The following is a 13,485-nucleotide window of genomic DNA, read 5'->3' on the forward strand; positions in this document are numbered from 1 at the left end:
TCAACGAATCATAAAACAGAATATAAAATATGATTGGTTACACAGTTTTTGATAAAGTTAAAAGGTACATTGAAATATGAAAATATCATCTATTTTGAAACATCAAAAACTCCTTAAAACATCTTCTATTTTGAAACGGAGGGAGTACTATCTAGGGTGTTCAATTACTATAAAATTTTGAAAGGTTTCCATATATATAACTGAACTTGTCTCCTGTTTTGGGCCTTAGGCTAGTTAATACTTCGTGTGGGCCTCATTAAATTAGAAAGTCCACTGTGAAGTTCCGATGATAAAAGTCACATTTACCCTTATGAATCCACGTCACTTTCGTCTGAATCTATTCGACTTCATCTTCTCCGATTTTAACCTTTTCCAGACAATTTTCTCAAACAGACAAAACCAAATCAAAAACCTTAGGCCATGCTCAGATCCAGCCTCGCTTCGTTAATCGTCGATGTCAGCTTACGGCGCACGTTACGTCCACGCGCATCCTTCTCTCACCCTGCGCATATTAGCCGTTCCTCACGCCGCGTTCTTCCTTCCCGGTACTCCTCCCACACACCTCTAAGGTTTCGGATTCAGACATGTAACCACCGCCGCCTCTCCTCCTTCTCGTCTCCCTCTGAGAAACACGGACCATCTTCGTCTACCCGATCAAGCCTCGCGGGTCAAGATGACGCATTCACGGCGGCTCAGAACAGCTTCAACGGTCACAACCACGACGACGGCAATGAGAACTCTTCACCGCCGCAACCCTCTTCCAAAGTTCTTACGTTGCCCACCGTATTAACCATTGCTCGTGTTGCTGCCGTACCACTTCTCGTCGCAAGTACGTTCATTTGTTGCAGCAAACAAACATTGTCTTTCATGTAAAGTTGATTCCTTTTGTCTTTACTTTGTAGCCTTTTACGCTGATAGTTCGTGGGGAACGACGGCGACTACAAGCATCTTCATTGTAGCGGCCATTACAGATTGGCTTGACGGCTATCTTGCACGAAAGGTGCTTCCTTTATATCACAACTCTTGTGTATTATCTCATTGCAATGTTAACGGTCGGATCATGAACGTTTTTCAGATGAAGTTAGGTTCTGCGTTTGGTGCCTTTCTGGATCCAGTTGCTGATAAGGTGTGCACTTGTCTTTAGTGGGAATTGAGATCATATGTTTCTGATTTGTATTTTGGGTCTCCAGCTTATGGTTGCAGCTACATTGATCTTACTCTGTACAAAACCTGTTGAAGTTGCTGTGTTAGGACCAGTTCCATGGTTATTGACGGTGCCTTCTATTGCAATCATTGGTAGAGAGGTAAGATATTATTCCTCAATGTCCTTCACTTGCAGAGTGAGTGAGGTATCCTTAACTTATGAGACGTTTATCTTCACGTAGATTACAATGTCTGCAGTCAGAGAATGGGCTGCATCTCAAAATGGAAAGCTTTTAGAGGTAAAAGCTAAATCACCAACATCTGTCTTTTTGTTTTGTTAATGTTCTTACTGAATCATGAAATGGCATTGGTTGATTGATTGTGCTCACCAGGCTGTTGCTGTAAATAACTTGGGCAAGTGGAAAACCGCTACGCAGATGACAGCACTAACCATACTTCTCGCAAGCCGGGATAGCAATATTGGATGGCTTGTAGCTTCTGGTGCTGGCTTGCTTTATGTATCAGCAGGACTATCGGTTTGGTCTTTAGTTGTTTATATGAGGAAGATATGGAAAGTACTACTCAAGTAATCGTTGGTTTTGTCTTTGCCTTGACCTGCATTTGGATTATACGCATTGATGGATGGAGAGGGTCTCTTATAAGAGCACAAAACTTGAATGCTGCACCACTTGAGCAGTGATCTCAGAGGGAAATGATTGATTGATCAATTAGGTTGAAGAAAGTGTAGGTTGTTTGACAATATGTAGATGGTTTTGCTTTCCTCTGCTGTTTTACAACGCATATGGTATATAGTCTTGGTTCAAAAGCCTAATCATGGTGTATTGTAGATTGGTTTGGAACTGGTTCCAATAAACTTTTACATTAATGCATCTATGTTTCTTATGTTTTTTCACAAAGGGTGAATCTTATTAGCTATCAAAAAGTTTGAGAAAGCATGTATATCAAATCTATAAGGCCCAAAGAAAAGAAAGAACATAAGCCTATACATCTATTATCTTGTCTTATTGGACTAAGAACTCGTTATATGAGAAGTCGGGACTGGAGAGGAGATCAAAATGCTTGCTTCCAAGCGTGTCTTTTAGTATCGTGATCTGACCTTCCTTGAGGAGTGTGTCCTCCTCCAATCTCTCCACCTCTTTCTTCAACATCTCCTTCTCTGATTCCAAATCCATGTTTCTCTTTCTGCAGTCATTCACTTCCTTGCACATCTCTTCTCTTTCCTCCAACACTTTTGGTAATGTAACTTTCATGCTAGCCAATTGTTTAGCAGCTTCTTGGAGATTGGCTTCAAGCCGCTTCACGTTCTCTTCCTTCTTCACCATCTGATGTCAACACTCAAGGAGCTTAATTAACCACTTATGATGAGAGTCGTAAAGAAAAAAAAGTAAAATCTGAAGTACCTGAATCTTGAGGTCTTTTAATTGGTGTGTGTTTATTGATAGGCTGTCTAAGACGTTCTGGATTTCACGTTGGAGAACTTCGTTACCTCGTACACCTGCTGCTACTTCTGCTTGCAGCTGTTCGATCTCTTGCTCCTTGGAATACAGTTTCTCTCTTAACAAACTCGTAACTAGAGTCTCTGCTCTAAGTTCAGCTCTCAGAAGTTTCTAAAATCTCAGACAAAAAAAGTGATTCATTTAGCACAGACAAACATGTAATAAACCTATGTTGAAATGAAACTCACCTCTACTGATAGGTTGTTTGTCTCAGTAGACATCGGTGATTCTGAGTTTGACACAATCTCATTGGCTTTCTCAAGCAATAAACTGTTGACTGTCTGCAAACTCCTCTTGAGGCTTTCGGTTCCACGCCGTATTCCGTGGACATTCATCTCAGATTCAATCAGAAACTGCTCACTCAATCCATTATTATGCATGTCCTCAGATAATCTCTCTCTGATGAACTTGAGCAGCTTGTAACATAGCTGCGTGGTCTCACTTAACATCAAAACCCCTTGGTCTTGCAAGAGTCCTACACGCATCTTCATCTCATTGTCTAGCTTGAAAGTTGTCATAGTGTCATAGCCCCGCAAACAAACATTCTCAGCACGTAGCGAATCAGCTTCGATCTCCATCGACTCCACCTCCTTTCTGAGTGAGAACTCAACCCCTGTCAGCCTAATCTGCTCCATCTGCAATCCCTTCACCATCTCTTCATGTTTCTCTAACGGTTGCTTGGAGAGACTATCTCTAAGTCCCGTAATCGTCTTCTCTTGTTCCCCACAGGTTCTTACCAACCTCGTAACAGATTTGTGCAACTCCTTGCATTCCATCTCCTTGGCTTCAAAGTTTCTTCTTACACAATCAAGCTCTTCTGTCGTACCATTGTAACTCTCTTGTAACTTGGAGAGGTTTTGCTTCAGATACTCGTTTTCTCCACGCGTTTCCTCTACTGTTTCACTCAGCTCATTAACTTTCTCCTCCATGTTTCGCATCATATCGATGCGCTCAGTTTCCTTTTCATGGAATGTTGATACTTCTCTCTGGAGCGAGACGTTATGCTCAGCGAGCTCTCGGACACGCTCTCTCAGCCTCTTCTCCTCCATCTGGAAACTCTCCAGCTTTGAAGTCCACTCCATTGACCTTCTATCAAGCTGTTTTTCAAGTTCAAACTGTAATTCGCTCTTCTCTTTCTCTAGTCTCTTTACATGCAACTCCGAATCAGTCTTTGCTCGTTTGATTTCTTCCTTAGCGGAAGCACTCTCATCCATTTGTGACCGAAGAAGAGTTAAGACTTCTAGAGCCAAACCTATCTTCTCCTCATCAACCAAAGATGATACATCAAAGTCACAGCCTGAAAGAAACTTGTGGTCTTTCAGGTCTTGAGAAAGCAGCTTCACTCTCTTCTCAGCTTCTTTATACTTCTTCTCTAGCTCCCCTTCTTTACAGACATGATTAGTGCCCACATGCATGTTCTCACCGTCCAAGAACGACTCTTGCTCCTCTCCGTGGTGATCATTCCTGTAATATCCACTCATCGGTTCTTTCGAGTCATAACTCAACGCCTTTGACTCTCCGTGAGTATTATTATGAGAGAGTCTTTCAACAACGCTTCTTGAAAGTGAACGAGCTGATGCATCTTTCATGCAATTTTCTTGGACATGATCTGATAGTGGTGAAGGGGTATGAACTCGAGGTGGGAGCCTCCTTCCTTTGACACTCCCTGAGTGATGATTACTGTGTGAAGAAGAACCACTCTTTGGCTTACTATGATGATCTTCTCCATCAATGAAACGGTCCAATACATTACTAGAACAAGTTGATGACAAACTTGGAGATGAATCATTGTACATGCGACCATGTTCTCCTTGGCTTTCCGGTGTAAAACACCTGAAACTGAATCAATTCAACGAAGAGAAGTCACTAAAACATACAATGTCATACAAAGAAAAGAGAGTATAAAGATCATTTCTTTTTTACCGAGATGAATGAGTTTGTTGTCGACTGCTTCTAGTACCAGTTGAGGAGGTTCCATCAAGGAGGAAAGCAGCGGAAGAAAGTGAACGGCTTCGTCTAAGAGCGTGGCCACCACCACCACTCTTTGGACTAGTTTCTGATTCTTTTTCCCGGAGGATATGTTTATCAGTGGCGTTATTACCAGATGACGATTTGAAAAAGAAAAGCTTCTTCATTTGGTGTATGTATGTATAGTTTGTTTGTAAGAGAGAAGATAAAAAGAGTGTTGGAAAGTGAAACCTACTTAAAACCACTTTGCTTTGGTCGATGAGAATCATTCAACGGTTTGACTGACTGATGGGTTAAAAATAGAATCTAAGAACTTGTCAGAGAGCTTATGAGGACAGATCCGTAAACATCGAATTGCTGTTGTCCAAAATCGAAATATATCATTTTGTTGAAGTCGAGCATCGAACCTGGGGGCGGAGAAAGTGTTAAGATTGCTAACATTCGAAATACAAAATCGAAAACAAGATCTATTGAAAGCACAAACCTCTGAAGTTACCATAAAAAGAGAGAGAGAGAGATTCTCCAGAAATCGAAACCGAAACGGAAAACCCACGTTTTATGACGGAGTTAGTTAACGCCGACTTTAGGCAAGAAGCGTTACTATTGAATAGCGGGATTCGAAAAGACAAAGAGTGACGACGACAAACAAGTTGGCTTTCTCCGTGAGCGTTTTCTGGAAATTTTCAAATCTTTTTTCGTTGCGCGGATAAAAGCCTTCTCCAGAGGAGGAGCGGGCCTTTTTGAATTTCCTTATTGTGGGCCCATTTCTGTTATCTGTTTTTTATATTTTCATTTTTTTTTAAATCTTAAACTATCAAAATTTTATATATAAACAAAAATTTACAACGTCACTCTTTTAAATAGGAAATAAATAATTAACAGAAAAGAAAATTAAAAATATGTTTAATCATTCTGTGGGATCCCACAGTTGTTTTAGCCGGTAGGATCAAATGCTCGTATAGGACAAAGGGGGTCAAAAAATCTAGAATGGACCTCTTCTATTTTTAATTAAAAAATATATTAAAAATAAATAAAAAATGGGGATAAAAAACCATAAGACCTAAAAAATTAAACATATTTACTAGTTTATGCAATGACTATCCTACCCAGATTTGACTCGGATCCAGGCCCAAAACCCGACCCAATTTTAACCCTAATCTTTTTTTTTCCCTCTTTTTTTTCTCCACTAATATTCTTCCACCTTAAAACAAAATCAAAAAATTTCTTTAATAATCCACCAAATTTCTCTTTTTTATCCCAAATCGATCAACCCATAGTCATGTTTAATCAATTATATCTTATCTAGAATCAAATTTCATCTTTTACTTACAAGATTGAAGATAAAGAAGAACGTAGAGTATTACTAAGACAACTAGTACAACTCCAACTAGTACAACTTAAATTGGTACAACTAGTACAACAACAATGAGTATAACTAGTATAAATAGTATGAGTATAACCATTATAACTGATACAAGTAAAACATGTATAACTAGTACAACTTTGCAATTAATATAGTGATTTTTATTTTTTGTTTTCAGCGTATGAAAATGATAAAAAAATGATGATGTAGAACCAAGAATACATGTTGGTCTAATCTTCCTGGCCTGCATGTATTAAATACATGAATAGTATATGTTTAATAATATTTGATTTGGATAATGATTTGTTACAAGTTGTACTAGTTATACTAGTTGTTCTATTTTCGAAAAAAATCATCTTCATCTTTTTGCTCTCGAGACCAAAAAGGTAGATACGGAGCCAGAAAAAAATTCAACCATGGTTCCAAATACACGAGTCACCCGTAAAAGAAGAAAGAGGGAGTGTCGACGATGAGTAAGAATGACTCACCGGCGATGAACAAAAAGGACTCTACTGTGAAAAAGAAGGTGCCGCAACGAAGAAGAAGAAATACACTGTGAAGAATAAGAAGAGAGATATGGAAAAGAAGAGTGAAGTCATGACGAAGAAGAGGAAGCTCGATGGTGGTGTCCACGATGGTCCTCGCAAATCTAACCAAGCAGGCTTGGAACCGCGAGAGAGAAACCGTATCTCCATTTGGTAAATAAAACAAAATATTGAAAACTCTCAATTAAAATAAACGAAATTTTGTCACCATTAACCAATTAAGATATTTGTTTGTTTATTTCATATGGAAAACATGATTTATTAGTCGTGTCAGTTACATCAGTTGTATATTATACATAAATTATATAAATTATATACCAATTATATCAGTTGTACTAGTTATATCATTTGTTCGCTTGTTTAGTTGTACAATTTATATTAGTTATACACATACAAATGATAGAAATCGTGTGGCCATGATCGAACAAGGGAAAAATGATCTAGGGTTGAGAGAAAGAGAAAGTGGGTCCCAACCGAAAGAGAGAAGGAGAGAAGAAAGATCGTGTGGTTCAAATTATAAGAGGTGAGATGATCTAATGGTTGAGAATGCATTTTCATCAAGGGTAATATAGTCATTTATAATAAATAAAATAACAAGTAGTTGTACTAGTTTTTGAGTTGTACCAGTTTTTGCATAGTTGTACTTTGGCAGTGAAATCGTAAAATATCAGTTGTACCACATAATAAATACAATTACATCAATTGTACCACTTATTTATGTTTACGTGTCTTTGCCTGATTACAATGAAATCATCAATTTCGTAAAAATACATTTCATGTATGTTTTCCAAAAATTTAGTGGACAAACAAGTTAACAAACCTTAAAAGTATAAGGTAGATCATGTAAACTTGTGGAGTTCTGTAATAATTTTCAAAAAAAAAATTCCAAAACTTCAAATAAATTAAAAGAAACTTATGAGTACATACAAATTGAGATATTTGATTATTTTTCCTCATATGGAATACCAAATTGGTTTTGTCAAATTTATGAAATGTTCAGTTGTACGAGTTATACTAGTTATACCCGGTCGAATTGAAGAATGAGATAAGGAAGATCCTATAGTTGTACTCGAAGAAGGAAGAAATGATCATGCGGTTGAGATTAAAAGAGAAAAGAGAGAAGGAGAGATAGATGTAATCGTGTGGCTATGATTAAATCGTAGACAAAATAATCTAACGACTATGGTTAATATTTCATTAATGACATTTTCGTAAATATCATATTCTCTTCTTTTTTATGATCCGACGACTCTAATTTAAAGAGAGAAAAGAGAATTGAATGGCTCATACTGTTCTTTCATTAATAGTAATATTGTAATTTTCTAATTATTGTCCCAAGTAAATTAAAATAGGTGGTTGTAGATTTTTTTTCAACCATTTGTCTCATTTGAGATTAAAGTCCCTCATACTCAATACTCCGTCAGGTTTCATATTATATGTTGTTTAAATTTTTTTCATACATATTAAAAAGATAACTAAATATTCTGTTTTACCCCTAACTAATATAAACTTTTGCTTGTATTTGGTCATTAATCAAATAAGAGAATATGGATAAAAATAGAAAAATTAACAAATATATGCATTGAAAATATAAACGCACTTATAATGAAGCAAATTTTAAATTTCAAAACAACAATTAAAATATATGTAGTAAGTTTCTTTTACTTGCTGGATTTCTCTCTACCAAAGTTTTTGTTTGACACTTTTAGTCAGTACAACAATGCCAAAACTATTTGATATTCATATAACCATTTGCACCCTCCATTTTTTTACTCCATTCATCTAATAGAGGAGAAAAGGAGCTTATAGGAATAAAATCACATTGAGCGAGATACAAAAGAACACATATGCCTTATTGAAAGCTTTATTCATCAACCGACATGACTGGCTGCTTTATTAAGATAATATAAGGATTATTTCACTCGGTTATGGGCACAATAGTGACTCCAACGCTGTGGATAACATCACTAGCTTGTCCGTGGAACCCGACGATCTTGTGGCCACTCTCCCCGAGAGTGAACTTCTCACCCGCATCCATTCCAAACTGAATTGACTCCCTTTTGTTTGTCTTGAACTGAAGTGAGATAATAGCTGGTTCATCCACTCCATAGATCTTATCGTAGTATCCTACCAAGGCCGTGAGATACTCACCATCCTCAAGAACAAACTGAAAAATACACTCAAAATAACAATGGTAAATGTAAATATAATTTAGGGAAGTATAATGTATATAACAAAAAAAAAATCCTGTTGTTTTCAAAAAGTGACCTCTTCAGCTCCGAGTATTGTCGCCTTCCCATGTTCATCTCCAGATACCAAGTTTGTTCCCTTAATGTACTCAAACTTGACAAAGGATACACCGTCGTTACCTTGTCCTACGTATATCTTCCTTACACCGTCGTAAACACCATCATCCCATGCAACTCCTCCGTTGCCGCCTACCGATGGTAGTTTCTTGACTGGTATCAAAGGTGCAAAATATGCTCCTAGAGCATCAATAGCTTCACCTGCTTTTCCATGGAATCCGACAAGGGGGCAATCCTTTTGCTCAAGAACAAACTTCTTACCCTTTGTATACCCAAAGGATGATGTTCTTCCTTTTGACGTTTTGATGGTAACCGACGTGATGACGGTATTTTTAAAAAGGTTTGGCTTATCATAGGTTGCTTCCACCGATTTGATGTATTCATCCGGGAAATCTAGCACAAACTGCAGCAAGAAGAAACATTCAAGAAAGTTAATGTTTAATGTGTAAATCATCTCTTTCAAATAGGTCGTACCACTAGTAAAAACATTGTAAATTAGCCACGGAGTAGCCATTGTTGTTCCATCGCTATATAAATTTCTGTCCACAAACCATGGTTGGTTATATGAGAAATTCATTGTAAAAAAAATTGTCCATAGCCACATATTTTCGATGGCTATAGAACAGTTTTCTGTTACTGAACTAGCGACCAGAAAAGTCTCAGAATCACTAAATTAACAACTACTTGGTACTTAAGATTTTGTTGTTTTACATTTTAACATATAAAATATAGAGTTTACATCTAAAACCATGGAGCTATAGCTTCTTTTTAGATTATTGAACCAATCATGTATACTAGTAGAAGTACCTCGGATGGTGTTCCTCCTTTCACTCCATGGTGAAGTTTCTCTGACTTGCCACCTTTGGCATACTCGAACTCTAAATAAGTGATACGATGCTCATCTTGACCAATGCGCAGCCTTTTAACCGCGTCGAAAGAGCCATCATTCCAAACACGTCCCTCTGTACCACCTTGAGCATCCAGCTTGTAAATAGGAGACAATGAAGGTGGGAGAGAGTTAATTACAAAGTAAACTCCAATGGCGTCGAGAGCATCACCCGCACGTCCATGAAACCCTACGATTTTCTTTCCGGGATCCTCAAACTCGAACTTTGTACCATTCACAAGTCCGAGCAAGTTTGGACCAAACGTTGGAGACTTCCTACCCTTTGAAGTCTTGAATACGAGAGATGTGATCACGTCCGTGCCAAGGAGACCCACTTTGTTGTAGCTTCCCTCCACAGCTATGATCTGTTCGTCCGGATGTTGAGCTACAATAAACTGTATATGACAAAAACATTATTTAGTTATTCAATCACCAAATCAAAACTGACTAAATGAAACTATTGACCTAAAGAATTCTAGAATGTGAAAAAAATGGCAGTGGAGAACCTCTTTTGGGTTTTGATCTTTTGTCCCATATTCACGTGTTACTACTTGGCCATCAACCTTCACGTAGTCGAATTTGATGTAAGTGATACGTGTGAGATCTTGCCCTACATAGACTTTTCTTACACCTTCGTATACATCATCGTCCCATTCACTTCCTCCTTCACCGCCGCATATTGCCAACTTCCGGTACACAGTCGCCATAGATCCTATAAAACAAATAAAATACTAATTATTTTATTTTGTGTATCCACCAATAATTTGTTTTAAATTCTACTCAAAGATAATAAATTTGTATTGTATTCCACTCTATAATGGTAGTTATCAAAAGATGTTAAACAAGATCCCCACACAGCGATCTGAAAACGTATTATTCCTTTATCACAAGTTGGTTCAGATTTCCTATTACGAACACTAAATTGGTCACTCTCTCAAGCAAGACCAGAAAACATAGCTTTCAAAACAAGAACAAAAACAAAAATAGAAAAGAGAGCTTTATTCATGTTTGCAAATGTTTTATATAGACTAATATATTTAATGTAGAAGTTTACAAAACTAAAAAATGTATATATAGTTCAAGCTTTCAGAAACAAAGTAAAGCTTCGTACAATTGTTTTTGGAATGACTTCTAAGAAAAGTTGTTGGCTTCAGAAAATATAAAAAGGAAATCACATGTTTGGGCTACAAAAATGTAGAACATGTAAATAAGCTACTTCAAAAACCAAACTGAGAGAGAGATAACCAGTAAAACCTTGAGCAGAGATGAATGAGATTGAAGGAGGTGAACATCATGGCTGTTAAAATATGTGTATTTATTGACACTGGTAGATACGTTTGTTTCACTTTAATTGTCGTCTTGTTTCCAACGTTTTTTAGTTTGTTACTTGTACCTCTTAAGTTGTAACCAACTCGTGTTACACGAGGGATGGCAACCAAAAATGCAATAATTGAGTGTGACAAGTCCATAACGAGCCAAATATATTAGCATGTTACTTCTGAAGTCCAGATATGAATGGTTTAATACATAATTAACAATCTTCAAACATATCTATCTATATGGTATAATTACTTTCAGCCTTGGCCATGATTCATGAAGGGAGACACTAGTATAATTACTTACAATATATATATATATTCTCTGCTTCACTCTCGTTTCACATATCAGTAAACTATGTAGCTAGCTTGCTCTACCATCAGCTCAACTGACCAAAAGTTAAGCTAAAAATTTGACATAAACTGATTGATCTTAAACTGAATTATAAGTGATGTTACAATTCACAAGATTTATCAATGTTATAGTTGTAACCTTAAGTATTTTTAAGGAATTGATTGTAATAGACTCGTAGTTTTGGCAAAATAAAATAAAATATATATATGTGATTCCTTAAAACCTAATCAGTGATATTTTAACCGAGCATTTACTGTAGTCTATAGATCTTATAGGTTAACTAATTCATTTGACATATTATTTTTATATTCACTATTCTCTTATTATTAAACGAGAAACAATCTTTAAAACTAGTATTTTATTTATACTCATGCCATTTGCTCACGTATAGTTTCCTCATGTTTCCCCAACCTTCAATCATAACTACTCTTTCTACACTAAGGAGGTGTTAATGGGGATATATATAGAATTTGTTGATTTTAAAAGTTAAGAGATTTGTTGAATTTGGAAATAGTTGGAGAAAAATTTGAGTGATCAACTGAGGATAGTATTGGAGTTAAGGAATAGTGACCAACGTGAAGAGGTTACTCCTTTTAATTGGGTATATATGCATGAGGCTGAGTAATTTTAGTGGTCTATGAATTTGTTGCTGTAGATTATCCAAAGAAGCTAAGAAGGATGAAGCAGTTAGACATGCTCTCTCAGTTCGTGCAGCTGTTATATCAGGAAATTGTGTTCCGTTCTTCAGACTTTACAAGACTGCGCCAAACAAGAACAAGGGTGACAGGTGAGAGACATATTAGACATGAAACCTGTTTTGATATGTTTGAGCAATTGAATAGAATATGCGAAGAAATAAAATGGATAGAATGAAAACGTTTTCATGTTTTATTTGCAGATCTCTATGTGGAGAAGATGAGTCAGTGAGTCTTATATCTCGGAGTTGTCGTCCTACAATCCCAATTTCATACTTAGCCCAAGTGTTGGGCTTTACTGGTGCTTCAGGCCAAGTACTGGTATGGAAGTGTGTTCTGAATGAAAAGGAAAGCAATGGTATGGAAGTGTGTTCTGAATTGCTAAAACCCATGGTGCTAGCCTCATATCTGACAGTAACGGAGATATGCTTCTTGATACCAAGGTAAGTCTTCTTTTGAATTTGCCATTAAGTTTTTCATGAGACAATGGGTTCATTTTGATTCAAAGCCATATAAACGTTGAGTTCCTTGTCCTCAAGATATGATACTTGAATAGTTGAATTTGTGCTAAATTCCTCATGCAGGCGTCAACAACGAGTATCTTCATACCAGAACCTGAAGATGCAGTTGCTCATGGAGAACGATATTTAGATGTCAATGATTTTTTTACTCGTACATGATAAAGACATATTAATGTTTGTGTGCACTCAAGTGGGGAAAAAGGAAAGCAATAGTGCCAAAATGAAGTTCATAACATCTTGTGATCTAAAGGAGACCAACGAAGATAAGTGAAGCCTCTCTCGCATCAATCATCGCCTTTTGCCACATCGTCTCATGTATGACACTTTAGGTTTATAATTACTTGATAGATGTACTAAACGTTCGAAAGAAGAGAACCAAAATGTATTTGTAATTAGTTTTTTTTTTTGGTGAATATGAAGATCCTTATTCTTTTTTTTTGATCAAAATGAAGATCCTTATTCTTTCTGAAGAAATTAATCCACAAAATGTAAATGACATAACTTTCTACTATCTTAGTCATAGCTTGAAATAGTATCAGTGAATGGTCAAGGATCTAATGCATGTACACTGATGTTTCATATTGGTCTATTTACAAGTCGGTCCAATAAAAATCAAAACTTATATCTGTAATAAATGGCTACAAGACTAGCTAAGAGCATGTGCAATGGTGAGACCAACCCATGAATCCTTAGCATTTTTTTAATAATTTTTTTTTCTTTTTGGTTGTTGTTTGAATAGTTAAGGATTCGAATCAAAATTGCTCGTCCAATGGTGTTACCGAAGATGGAGTCCTTAGGAATAAATTTTTTCCTTTTAAATTGAAATTGAAATTTTATTAATTGCATGATTAAAAATAAAGATACAAAAAA

General features: G+C 36.6%; 3 protein-coding genes across 8 annotated transcripts; 1 reads left to right on the plus strand and 2 right to left on the minus strand.

The window, feature by feature from the left end:
• Positions 1-346: 346 nt before the first annotated feature.
• LOC106336190 (CDP-diacylglycerol--glycerol-3-phosphate 3-phosphatidyltransferase 1, chloroplastic) lies at positions 347-2,051 on the plus strand. Its single transcript, XM_013774946.1, has 6 exons — positions 347-829; positions 903-1,000; positions 1,076-1,126; positions 1,191-1,304; positions 1,386-1,442; positions 1,536-2,051. Exons 1-6 carry the CDS (start codon positions 421-423, stop codon positions 1,731-1,733), a joined length of 927 nt encoding a protein of 308 aa, XP_013630400.1. The 5' UTR covers positions 347-420; the 3' UTR covers positions 1,734-2,051.
• A 2-nt stretch (positions 2,052-2,053) lies between these two features.
• LOC106336189 (MAR-binding filament-like protein 1) lies at positions 2,054-5,263 on the minus strand. 3 transcript variants are annotated; one of them, XM_013774945.1, is made up of 5 exons: positions 5,113-5,263; positions 4,584-5,035; positions 2,849-4,493; positions 2,565-2,771; positions 2,054-2,486 (listed from the first exon to the last, which is right to left on the minus strand). In XM_013774945.1, exons 2-5 carry the CDS (start codon positions 4,895-4,897, stop codon positions 2,166-2,168), a joined length of 2,487 nt encoding a protein of 828 aa, XP_013630399.1. In that variant the 5' UTR covers positions 4,898-5,035; positions 5,113-5,263; the 3' UTR covers positions 2,054-2,165. The 3 variants fall into 3 exon arrangements, with proteins under 3 accessions (XP_013630399.1, XP_013630397.1, XP_013630398.1); XM_013774943.1 differs by having other exon boundaries at positions 2,849-4,499; positions 5,113-5,262; XM_013774944.1 differs by lacking the exon at positions 5,113-5,263 and having other exon boundaries at positions 2,849-4,499; positions 4,584-5,068.
• A 3,076-nt stretch (positions 5,264-8,339) lies between these two features.
• On the minus strand, positions 8,340-11,026 carry LOC106328207 (jacalin-related lectin 22-like). 4 transcript variants are annotated; one of them, XM_013766599.1, is made up of 5 exons: positions 10,983-11,026; positions 10,235-10,440; positions 9,650-10,123; positions 8,805-9,245; positions 8,340-8,703 (listed from the first exon to the last, which is right to left on the minus strand). In XM_013766599.1, exons 2-5 carry the CDS (start codon positions 10,433-10,435, stop codon positions 8,455-8,457), a joined length of 1,365 nt encoding a protein of 454 aa, XP_013622053.1. In that variant the 5' UTR covers positions 10,436-10,440; positions 10,983-11,026; the 3' UTR covers positions 8,340-8,454. The 4 variants fall into 4 exon arrangements, with proteins under 4 accessions (XP_013622053.1, XP_013622055.1, XP_013622054.1 ...); XM_013766601.1 differs by having other exon boundaries at positions 10,974-10,997; XM_013766600.1 differs by lacking the exon at positions 10,983-11,026 and adding an exon at positions 10,557-10,970.
• Between the last annotated feature and the right edge of the window lie 2,459 nt (positions 11,027-13,485).

This window comes from Brassica oleracea, chromosome C3 (assembly GCF_000695525.1).
Source record: "Brassica oleracea var. oleracea cultivar TO1000 chromosome C3, BOL, whole genome shotgun sequence".
Classification (NCBI taxonomy): Eukaryota; Viridiplantae; Streptophyta; class Magnoliopsida; order Brassicales; family Brassicaceae; genus Brassica; species Brassica oleracea.

Excerpts from the sequence above, each read along its gene's own strand:
- LOC106336190 (XM_013774946.1), top strand. The coding sequence starts at position 421 with ATGCTCAGATCCAGCCTCGCTTCGTTAATCGTCGATGTCAGCTTACGG. Across the intron at positions 1,127-1,190 it reads TGGATCCAGTTGCTGATAAG|CTTATGGTTGCAGCTACATT; the intron begins GTGTGCACTTGT and ends TTGGGTCTCCAG. Across the intron at positions 1,305-1,385 it reads TTGCAATCATTGGTAGAGAG|ATTACAATGTCTGCAGTCAG; the intron begins GTAAGATATTAT and ends ATCTTCACGTAG.
- LOC106336189 (XM_013774943.1), bottom strand. The coding sequence starts at position 4,897 with ATGATTCTCATCGACCAAAGCAAAGTGGTTTTAAGTAGGTTTCACTTT. Across the intron at positions 4,500-4,583 it reads CAACAAACTCATTCATCTCG|TTTCAGGTGTTTTACACCGG; the intron begins GTAAAAAAGAAA and ends GAATTGATTCAG. Across the intron at positions 2,487-2,564 it reads TAAAAGACCTCAAGATTCAG|ATGGTGAAGAAGGAAGAGAA; the intron begins GTACTTCAGATT and ends TGTTGACATCAG.
- LOC106328207 (XM_013766599.1), bottom strand. The coding sequence starts at position 10,435 with ATGGCGACTGTGTACCGGAAGTTGGCAATATGCGGCGGTGAAGGAGGA. Across the intron at positions 10,124-10,234 it reads AAGATCAAAACCCAAAAGAG|TTTATTGTAGCTCAACATCC; the intron begins GTTCTCCACTGC and ends TGTCATATACAG. Across the intron at positions 8,704-8,804 it reads CAATACTCGGAGCTGAAGAG|TTTGTTCTTGAGGATGGTGA; the intron begins GTCACTTTTTGA and ends TGTATTTTTCAG.